At 34.7% G+C, this 12,081-nt stretch overlaps 1 protein-coding gene across 3 annotated transcripts in view; it reads left to right on the top strand.

Moving 5' to 3' along the window:
- The window catches only part of CEP41 (centrosomal protein 41), a 42,223-nt gene that overhangs the window by 23,663 nt on the left and 6,479 nt on the right, over window positions 1–12,081 (top strand). For 2 of the 3 annotated variants that reach the window (XM_082662316.1, XM_082662317.1), the window contains 3 exons: window positions 1,540–1,587; window positions 5,797–5,858; window positions 7,146–7,215. In XM_082662316.1, the coding sequence (XP_082518442.1) occupies window positions 1,540–1,587; window positions 5,797–5,858; window positions 7,146–7,215 (180 nt within the window). Of the gene's footprint in view, window positions 1–952; window positions 1,588–5,796; window positions 5,859–7,145; window positions 7,216–12,081 lie in introns of those variants that run through there. The other variant, XM_082662315.1, reaches the window with a different exon arrangement.

Consider the following 12,081-nt stretch of genomic DNA (forward strand, 5'->3'; position numbering starts at 1 on the left):
ATAACCAGAAGCTCCTACGTAAAATAGTTTAAGAATAAGACTGTAGGACGCTGAACAGCGCACCATTTGCCCTGTCTTCTAACCCCAGTACTGACCAGTCGAGTTCCCGCCCAAGTGCAGAGTTGCAGGGAAGAGGATGTGAGTCTGGGAAGGATTCATGGTTTCCACTGTGGAGATCTGGTCACATCTCAGGTCCATTATAGCCTGAAGAACCTAGAAAAGATCATATTTTGTTCTAATCTTGGTCTTTGGTGCTATTTGGACTTCTTCTGAGATGTTCTCAGTGTCTGTCTTGAGGACCCTCAGCTTCTGAGCAGCCCTGACTACTGTCATGTCTCCCTGAGCTTTTGGAAGGATACAGTCTGGGTCCAGGACTACACTGAGTCGTGCTTTTTGGTTCTGATTTGGGGACTGTGTGTCTTCAGACGAAAAAAAATTTTTAACTCAGTAGAATTTTATTCTATAATGAATTCATGACAAGGACTTAATAACAAATGATATAAGTTGTTTTTTGAAAATGTACTTTGGGTTTTAGAGCAAGGATTTTCTTTCTTTGCTTCTGACCTAAACATGAAGAAAAGTTCAGAATAGTGCTTGAAAACATCAGTTCATGCTATTAATTGGAAGCATTTCTTTTACCTGAAGTTGTGACTGAAACTGACTAGCTCCTCTCAAGGCTTAAAAGTTAGGAGCACAATTTTAGAAATGAGAAATTATTCTGAATGTTTTGCTATACCTTTCAGGTGCCAGATAGAGCTTGCTGTGCTGAATTGAATCAAATTGAAGCATGCCTAGTAAAAAATAATAGCCCCTGGCTTGAGAAGCAGACTTTAGTTCATTCGGAAACCAGAAGGATCCTGGCCCAGTTTTAATGCATGAAAACTCTCCAAACCACCTTGGCTAGAGCCTAGTGTTGTAGAACCAGGCCATAAAACATGAGGGTTGAGGACTCTCCACAGTGGTGGGAATCTGCTGTTATTTCTCAGCAAATCAAATCCACAGTGAATACTGGTGTGCAGACTGTGTGGTCTAGTTCAGGCTGCAACATCAGCATGAATAGTGGAAGACCAAGTTCAGGAAAGAGAAGGAAACCACAAAGATTAAGTGAAGAGGAAAGGGTTGCTTGGGTAGGCACAACGGCACATTTTAGACATTCAGAGCTCATTGCTTCTTTCTCTTCCTCTGCATATCTTCCCCACAAAAAGCTTATGGGGGGATAAATGGAAGAGGAAAGGCTTAACTCAGAAAGAAAAAACATTACATGAAGTGATCATTCGTACTGCCTGGGGGGACTTAATGTTTATTGGGTGTGCACCTCAGCTTAATGCATTTGACCAGAACATTTCCCTGGATTCCTTACCTTTTAATAATGCTGTATAATCCAAAAGACTATTTACTGTGTCTGATCCATTTGTCTACTGTAATTCTGTAAAAGCAGAATGGGAAGGCTTAGGGAATACTTGTACTCCATTCTGTTTTCACAGTGTTACTCATTTTCTTCCATGAAAAGCATAGCTAAAATCCTGCTTCTCTTTTTAGGTAACAGTATGACTAAATACATTGAGAAGCTAGAAGAGATCAAAAAAAGTGAGTAACACTACTGATGGTTTGGGATAATGGAACCCTGTAGTTGCTCTACAAGTTGGTTATTAACGAGCCTAACCACACTCTACAGCTGACACACACACAGAGCTATGGGTGTCAGGTGAGTGTGGCAGGTGCCTAGAAGGATGTGGGAAACACTGTGCCATTCTGGTCAGCTGCTAAGATTGTGGTCTTTGAGTCTGAGTTCTACCTGACTTAGATCCCATAGGAGATGTTAATGTTGGAATGTGAAATAACCTCTAGTGAAGCACTGAGAACCCAAATTTCTAGTTTCATTGTACTGCAGTCTTTATGACCTTTATTCAAGGTACTTAATCTTTCCTATTTTATTATTTTCTCTATACCTGAGATAGGAGTAATAATAACTTATAACATTCTTTTGAGTATAAATTCGACAGTATTCATGAAAGACTTAGCGGTGTAAGAAAGAAAGAGCTTATTCTTAAAGTGGTGTTATACATTATAAATTCATTGCAGTTGGCTTTCTTTTAATTAAAAATCATATTTCATGCACATCCTTTTAAAAAACTAATCTTCAGCAAAGATATGCTTCTAGTCATTGAGTGCACTGCCCTCGCACAAAATCATAATTTTTCAATCTGTGTCCAAAACAGATGTAAAATGTACACATCAAGTCTAGAATTAGAGAAGTAGGAACATCTATTTTCTAAGATGGATTTGTTCATAGCTTCAGTAGGAGAACCCAGTGCTAGGGCAATATTGAGCTAATGGCAGTGAAGAGGTACTCTGATTGATAGCAGTTCAGGACTTGGCTCTGGTAATATATATCTTCTGGGAAGAGAATATTACAAATCCAAAATTCACCAGAACTTCTGTTTTTACACAGCAGGCCTTTTAATTTAAATGATAATGTTCCTGTTCCTTTTGAATTGCTGCCGTATTGAGAAACCCCAGACAATAGATCTGGACTCAGGAGCAGCTTCTTGCTGACTCTGTTATTTGCCACGTTCAACTACAAGGACTGATGCTATAGACATTTGTTTTTTAATGTGTGATGTCGCAGTATCCTTTTCTTCTTATATATTTTATATTTTAAACATTTTATGCTATATATTTTAAATGTTATATATCTGTAAAATATTCCACTTTAAGTATATATATTTTAAGTGTATATTAAAATTTTAAACTATGGAAAAAAATCTTGTTTACTCACCTAAACTTCATTGTTGTCGTCCTTAATTCATCCACGGCAAGCAAAATTCAACTGGCCTGCTTCTGTCTTGGTTTGTAGCCTCTTTCACCTCCTAAGCATTTGTAGCTGAGTGTGAGCTCACCTGTCCACACCAAAATTTGTCCCATAAAAATTGTCCCATTCCACCCAGATTGCTGAAACCCTGTTTAAAACAGTTCTTAAAAGCACAATGTGGTTTCTTTAATATCTAAACTTTAAATGGAGCTTATCTCCCAAAAGAAACACCTGTGGATTAGAGTCCTCGAAAATGCTTACTTCACCTTCCTTCTTTAGAAGTTGTGAGCTTCCTTTTAGTAAGACAGCAGGTTCGTCTCACCTTTTACACACTTTGTGCTGATTCCCCGACTAGAATTACTTCAGATTCTGGTTTGGGATCTATATTTTGGAAGATATTTCCTTCTCTTTTCCCATCTTCTGTTGTAGGTGTTCTTTTGGGTCAGAAGGGAGGAGAATATTGCCTTGTTTCATGACACCCTAAACCCGTCACTTTTCTCGGATTACCTTAGATGCCATGTCTTTCTGTGAAATCACAAACCTTGTGCTGTTACTTCCTTTGATTTGTCTTCCACTGTGAGCCCAACTTCCCTTTGCTAATAATGTGTTTTAACAGAACCCTGAAAACGCAGAATTCCTTTGTAATCTGAATATTCTTTCAACTCTGCCTGGGGAAAATAGACACACTGTGTCTATTGACCATTCACAAAGCCCATTCTTGGCTTCCAGTGGTTAGATGACACTAGTTGGGCCCAGTGTGAAACATCCTAGATAGTTAGGTCTCTGTCCTTCCAGTAACTCGAGAGAGACACACTTAGATTCCAGACTTACCAGAGAAGCAAAACTTGATAACATATCTGAAACTAGGATTTTTTGTCTCCATCACAGAGTTTGGGAGAAGCTATAGTAGCAGAAGCTCCATTCTTAAAGCTCTGTTCGCCCTTGCAAGGACAGACTGTCAGAGCTTTCCAAGTTATCCTTTTTATAAAATTTAAAACTTACTGTAAAACGTCTAGCTTGATCTTTTATCTCTGAGTAATAATGTCAGAAAGTCCTAATGATGGCTGTCCTTCTAAACCAGAACCAGGTATGTAGAGTTCAGGGTCAAATGTGCATTGGGATTTCTAGTGCTTATGAGAGGATGCTAGAAACTATGATCATTAGAAAATAGCAGCGCCTGTTTTCTCGTTTAAGGTGATTTCTATTTAAAGGGGATTTTAATATGTACCTTTTATACTTAGAATGTGAAGAATTGGAGAAGTATTTCAAACTATGTTACTATACCAAAAGAATATCAGTGGATAAATGCCACAGTGCAAACTACTTTGAAAGCTGTTGACTGTTTTCACTGGCTGATTTATTGCCATTTTGCTTTATGTAAATAACTTTTGGTGGGCAAGTCGGTGGCAATTGAGAGAAATACTATAGTCGTTCACTTGCACTTTTTAAAGCTTCTGCTCAGCTTATTCGGGTCTGCATCCTGGTGGGTTTTAGAAGCTCCTTTGCATCTTGTATCTAGAAGAAGCTGTTGTAAGAATTTTCTGGAAGAAAGGTCATTTTTTAGCCAAATTGCTATCTTTAGGGCATTTTGGAACAGAGAAGCTTTAATTCCCATAAGAAAGAGTCTTGATATATTTACAGAAGGCCTGTTTTTAAGGTAATATCATTTCCTGACTCTGAGTCGAAAGCTATTTGGTAAACCAAGCTAACATTATCCTCCAAAGTAACTATTTGGTCTGTGCTGGTTTTTTGGAAAATTCATGGAAATGATTAGTATCACCAGGTAAATAATCTTAAGTACCTTTAATCCTTTCCTTTGTTGCTAGGAGTCTTGGTTTATGAGACAGTGAAGGCCATAGTAATTATCCAGCTAACCTTCAGTAATTCTGAAATAATGAGGCAGTATTTAAGGAGTCAAGGACATCAGTATATAAACCTAGAAGAGGAGTGAAGGGAAAGGGTAGGCAGGAGTTCAATGCTGAAAACTCTTCAGAATTGGCAAGTCATCTTCAGAAAAGTTTAGGGAAGCCAATTTTTAATATGGCTCTATGGGACAAATAATAAAGTGAGATTGGCTAAATTTTTAAAAACTGTTTAATATGATATGAAGAATTATTAACACAAACAAATGCAAAAGTACCCCCATTGAGTTATGTCTCAGAATTGTAAAGATAGCACTGAGTAAATATTGATGTTTTCAGTTGATTTTTCTTTTTTTTTAATTGTGGTTAAAAAAACCCCACATAACAAAATTTACCATCATAACCTTTTTCAGTGTACAGTTCAGTAGTGTTAAGTATATTTACTTTGTTGTACAATAGATCTCCAGAACTTTTTCATATTCAAAACTGAATAGGTTGATTTTTATTGAAGTGGAGTTGAGGGAAAATTGATGTAAGAGATTATCAGGACCAATTACAAATTTGTGCCCAGCATTGTACTCCAGGAAAAAAAAAAAAGGGTTGGCCTGTGTCTCTAGCATAGTTTGTAACCTCAGGAATAGAATTGTACTCTTTTCAGGGCAGAGATAGAATAGTAAATGTCTTACCAGCTCTTGACCTAGGGCAACTCAGCTTCTCTGGGTCTCTGTTCTCATTTGTAAAATGCAGATGTTTATTCCCTGCTTATTCTGAAAAGGATTTAAAGGGCTTACAAAAATGCATGCAATACAGTATGGTCAAAGTAGAGACAGCATAGTAAGGAAAATGGTACACAAATAAAGGGGAGGGGTAAAATCATTAGGCCCAAAAAGGTGGCTTATAAATTCAGCTTGAGGCTTCTTACTGGCCAAAGCAAAGGAGTAAATGAAAAGGTGATATAATACCTGCCATGCTTAATTCTGAGGATATCATGAGGATCAAATGAGATAAAACATGTAAATAACTTGAAAAATATACCATATAACTTGATGACTAGAAAGAATTAATATCTCTAAGAAAGCAAAATAAGCCTGGAAAAAATATTTGTCCTGTTCTGCTTTTCAGATTATAGATACAAAAAAGATGAGCTTTTTAAGAGACTAAAAGTTACAACTTTTGCCCAGCTGGTAAGTTTAATGATCTTCCATTGGAGTAAAGACTTTCTAATTTGTGCTGCTTTATGTGAGTATTTCTAAATTCAACTCTAGGTAATGTTCGCAGAGGGTTTTCTTCTGATTCTTTATATTTCACCTATGAGAGGACTAATTGGTATGAAATTTTCTTTTTTCTTTGATAAGAATTTTATAAAGTAAAATGTACATTCTCCTTTTTAATCATCAAATTTGTAGTTTAGGTTTTATTTTTCCTTGCCCATTTATCTTAATATTGAGAATCTAGAATTCTGGATTCTTTATTGCTTGGACATTTTTCTCTGTGGAAAGCAGGTGATCTCCCATCTATGACTGGGTTCTTTTTCCAAGTCTTTCTGCCATGGTCTATTTTGTTACTTTAGGAAAGTCGCTTTCTTCTTTCATTTGAAAATTATGGACAAAGTGTCTCTCTGACCCCCAAACAAGGGTTACAGTGATGTAACTTAAGGTGGATGTTGGGTCTTATGAGCTAAGTCATGAAAAGTGATTTATTATTTTTTTAATTTGAATTCTACCAAGCATTTAAAAAAATTTTTTATTGGAGTATAGTTGATTTACAATGTTGTGTTACTTTCAGGTGTACAGCACAGTGAATCAGTTTTATATATGTGTGTGTGTATATATATATATATATATATATATCCATTCTTTTTCAGATTCTTTTCCCATTATAGGTTATTATAGAGTATTGGCTAGAGTTCTCTGTGCTATACAGTAGGTCCTTGTTAGTTATCTATTTTATATATAGTGGTATGTATATGTTACTCCCAATCTCCTAATTTATCACTTCCCCCCAGGCAAAAGTGCTTTAAAAACTGTATGTTGGGTATACAACATTGTAATCAATATATTCATAATTACATTTATTTCTTCATTGCATGAAGAATTTCTGATACAATGCTGTTATTTTAAGTATTGCATTTTCAAGAAATAGCATGTTATGTTGGGACTAGAATATGTATGAATGCAGTTTTAAACTCTTACTTATGTTTCGTGTCCAAAATTATCCTTTTGGTCTTTTAAGTTTATTGTGTAATGTTTTAAAGAAATCTTTTCTTCCGGAATGATCATCTGCAGTGTAATTACCACCCCCAAAGTAAGAAGACCTGAGATTTAGTCTCCAGTTGGGGACACTGACAGTTTCTTAAAACAGGAGATCTTTGATGTTTGATATTTCCTCATCTTTTGTTAAAAACAGAATTGCCTCTGTTTAAGACAAACAAACATACACACTTCTACACATTTCATTCTTTTTTCTATCAGGTCATCCAAGTTGCTTCCCTATCTGATCAAACATTGGAAGTGACAGCTGAGGAGATTAAAAGGCTAGAAGGTAATGAGAAGTGAGGATATGGGGAAAATAACAAATTGGCCATTTGACTGTGCTATTGTGTTCACAGGGACTTTGATGTATCTGTTTGTAATTAGATTGTTACTCTCTGAGAAATGCTATCTGGTGCTTTGCTAATTCTTATTTCTTTAAAAAAGCCATCTCGTTTTCTGGCTGTAACATTTGTAGTCTTAAATGTTTTAAACGTGTTTAATATACTAATTACTTTTTTTCAACAAATATTTTTAGTGCCTTCTATATAAGTACAGGTCACAGAATTAGGTGCTATGAGACTACAAAGATGAATAAAACACAGCTCTGCTTACATGGAGTTTGTAGCTACGAGTGTGCACTGCACATATGTATGTGTATTGGGTGAGGAAAATGATAACAGAAACACAGAATTACTAATATGACAGAAATTCACGGAGGACTAGAAGGAAACCATCGTTTGATGAATATATATTGCTAGGTACTTCACATGAGTTTTCTTATTTAATCTTCTCAAAAACTCTAGAAGGAAGGTACACTGTACAGATGAGAAGCCCAAGCCTCAGAGGTTAAACTTCTTGCTCAAAGTAAACAGCCAATAAGGAATGGACATAGGATACAAATCTGCATGTCTCTGGTAGCAGCCAGTGTCTTCTCACTGCCTTTATTGCATCCTTATGGGGTCTTGGAATGTGCCTTTTGAGAGATGCAGGGTGCTGTGAGAACTCTGTATTTTCCAGCTAGAAAACTGAGGTAGGCTTCTTCCAGGCTTTTGAACTGGGTCTCTGCCCCCTTTAGGGGTAGAATCTCAACAGGTGCAAGTTAAGGGTGAGGCTGTCTCAGGCTGAGGAGCAGCCTGAATAAAGGCACAGAGAAGAAGTCCAAGCGTGTTTGGGGAATCTCATAATCCAGTCTGGCTGTGGTCTGAGGGAGGGGTAGGTGCGGGGTTAGGAGATAAGGCTGGAAAGATAGATAGGCGCCAGATTTACTTTCTTAAATACCAAGTTGAAAAGAAAACCTCTTAGGTGTTCTGTCATGAAAAGAATTCCCAGAGTGAAGGTCTTTATTTTATCCTGAAGTCCTCAGCTGTCAATGTGTGGCTGTTTATTGAAGGGGAATGTGTTTTGTTAAGGTTGATGTAGGCCAGGAATTTGACTTCTGATTTCAAGACAAGTTTCTCAGGAAGTCTGAACACTGGGTTTGTACAACTCGACTGTCATTTCCCTGGGCTTGTTTTTGTTAGGGAGGATAAAAAGAATCTGTAAAAGACAGGAATTTATCTATGACAGATGCCTCTAACACAGCAGAGAAATAAGGGCTCTTTGTAATAGAGATAATTGAGTCTCCTCATACCAGTACTCCCAATTTTAACCTGGTTATATAAGTACCTGGATTTTGTCCTTTAATTCATTGTTGAGATTACAACACCAGAACATATGGGCACATGCAATTTTCTCTTCTGAGATAAATTTGCAGGTTTTTGTAAAGTAGGACACCATAATGTGTGAGTAATATTAGTGTTTTTCTAGTGCTCTATACAGAATAATAACTCAGGAATGCCTGTAGCACAGATTGTATCTGTATGCGTATTGGCCAACTTTGAAGGAATAAAAAAACTCCTTTTATAATGTTTATTGTTTTTTCCTGACTTAAAAGTATATTTCTAGAAAATTAGAAAACTGTAAAAAACATATAAAGAAGAAAATTAAAATAACTAATAAACCGTATTAACATTTTGGTCTGTTTTCCCCACCCACATCCGTAGTCTTTGTATATAGTTTTGTATTATGCTGTTTTCAGTTAACATTTTATCATGCACACTTTACTATGTCATTAAATAGATTTCAAAAGCTTAATTGTAAAGGTTGTGTTGTCATATAATGTCTTTCCTTTGTATATGCCACATATTTAATTATTCTCCTATTGTTGGCCATTAACGTTTTTCTAATTTTTCATTTTTATAAGATAATGCTGCAGTGTAAACCCATAAATGTTTGTATGGTTCTGATTTATTTCCTGAAGATAAATTGCTGCAGATTGTCAAAGGGTGGAACCATTTTAAAATGCTCGGTGCTGATTCCACATTATCTCCAGAAAGGTTCTACTTGTTTGCATTCCCACCAAGCAAATGAGAAGACCCATTTCTCCCCATCCTAGCCAGTGATGAATAATTCTCATTTTTGTAAATGTTTGCCAATTTGATGGAGGAAAAATGGTATCTAATATTTTTATTTTGGATTTCTTTGATAGTGTGATTGAGCTTTGCGTATGTCTGTTTGTTGGTCATACGTATTTCTTCTTTTGAGGACATTATATGTCCTTTCCCATTTTTTTTCTAATGGAATGTTCATCTTTTACTTATTGATTTGTAAAATCTTTATATAATTATGATATCTTTATTCATTGGAAACCAATACAGCCTTGAAAATAAATGAGAAAAATCTTTATTTGATGATTTGGAATAATACCCAAGCTGTATTATTAAGTAAAAAAATAAATAAATAAATAACAAAATAAACAACAAATCAAAGTGTAGAGCAGTATGAATAGCATTCTCCTAGATATGTAAAAAGGAGAGGAAATAAAATATATACAAAATATATACAAAATATGTAGTTGTTTCATTTCTGGAAGGAGACAAATATTTGAAGGTAGTTCCCTTGGGGGTGGAGGTCTGAGGGCCTGCAGGTCTGGAGTGAAAAGAAGACTTCCTTTCCATATTAGCAATTTTATCTTGTTTGCATTTTTACCTTGTGCACATGATCTTTTTTCTATTAACAAACTAGTTTTAAAACTCCTAATAATGTGTATTAACCTTTTCTCACTTATATATGTCACGAATACTTTTCCTAGTTTGTTATTGACCTTTTAATTTTCTTTGTGTTGTTTTTTGACATATATGAGATTTGCGTTTTTACATGATTAAATCTATTAGCCTTTCATATTGTGTTTTCGTTTAGTGCTTTAAATTCATAAAATCCAAAATAAGATATTCACCTATATTTTCATCTGTTAGCTTGCTTGGTTGCTTTGGGTTTTTTCCTACATCAATCCATCTGTTATATATTTTGGTATATGATATGAAGGGGTTATCTAAATTTGATTTTTTTGGATAGTTGGCAGATTATCCCAGCACCATTTATTTAATAGTTCTCCCTTTACCCACTGATTTTTGATGTTACCTTTAACATACATTAGATTTTTGTATATATTCTAGGATTTGTTTCTGAGTTCTTTGTTATTTTCCATTGTTCTGGTGCATTGTTTTGATCATTTACCTTTTCAGTATATGTTACTATTTGAAAAGGCAGGTTCTCCAAATTACTTTCCTCTCTCTCTCTCTCTCTCTCTCTCTCTCTCTCTCTCTCTCTACATATATATATATATATATATATATACACACATACATATATCTTTTTTTTTCTCTTCTCATCTTTAAAATTCTTTTAAGCTTTTTTTAAGCCCATTGGGATTTGTATTAAGGCTAAAAATTTGGAAATTTGGAAGGGATTAACATCATTTCACTTTTAGTCACCAAGTCAGGAATATGCAAGGTATGTCACTCTCTCTTCATTCAGGTCTTCTTTAATGTCCCTAAGTAAAATTTTTATAAGACCTATAAAGGACTTACAAGTTTTTATACAGCCTTTAAATTTCTTAATAGGTTTATTTTCTAGGAGAGTATATTTTGTATCTGCAGTTGTTACTGTAAATGAGAGGTTCTTCATGTTATTTTCCAATTGATATATAGGAAAAATATTTTGATTGTCCATATTTTCTTTAATCTAACTTATTTATTTTATAAATAGGTTATTTTTATAATTAACCATAAAACCTAGATTATTTTTATAATCTAACATATTTATTTCCCTTATTCTCATAGGATTCTCTTAAAGTTTCTAGGTGTATTATATCATACGCAAATTAAAACTTAATATGCTCTTTAACAACTAGGCCTCTTATTTCTATGTCTTCTCTCATTATATTGGTTAGAACAGCAAATTCTCAAACCTTTTGGTATCAGTCTCCCTCCACACTTAATTTTTGAGGACCTCAAAGAGTTTTGGTTTTTGTGAATTATATCTATTAATATTTAGGGTATTAAAATTTTAAACCAAGAATTTTAAAAATACTTGCTGTTTACCTTAAGAAACAATACTAAACCCATTACAAGCATAAATAACATATTTTTATGCAAAATATCTATGTTACCAAAACAAAAATATATATGGAGAATGACATTGTTGTACACTTTTTTGTAAGTCTTGTTAATGTCTGATTTAATAGAAGACAGATGGTTCTCATACCTTCTGCATTCAGTCTGTTGCAGTTTGCTCTTTGGGCTAAAGGACATGAAGAAAATCTGGCCTCACACAGATCTGTAATTGAAAAAAGGAAGAATATTTTAATAGCCCTTTCAGATAGTTGTGGATATTTTTCTTTGACATTACATCAGAACTTGATAGCTGGTACCTTCTTAAAGGTTAGTTGTAGTGTGGAATCTGAAACCATATCAATGAACTTTTCATACCCTCTTACATTAAACCCATTGGTCTCTTTTGCACTCTGAATGTATCTTTTACTCATACATAATTTTATAACATCATTCATTGGTCATTTGGAAAATACTGGTTCACTGAGTTATGAAGATCTTCCAAATGTTGACAAATTTCATTACACAATATCAAAAAAGTCACATTTATTAACCACAACACGTGTCTTATCAGAAAAGTCATTAAGATGGTAAAGAAGTCAAGCTCTTGATGGCAAATAGTTTCCAAAATTCTGATTTTTGTTCAAAATTTAATCACTGCAACAAATACCATCGGTTGTTTTCCTTGAAATGAGAAATTCACTTTAGATCATTTTTGAGAAAAT

This window comes from Grampus griseus, assembly GCF_964374135.1.
Source record: "Grampus griseus genome assembly, chromosome: 9".
NCBI classification, from domain to species: Eukaryota; Metazoa; Chordata; class Mammalia; order Artiodactyla; family Delphinidae; genus Grampus; species Grampus griseus.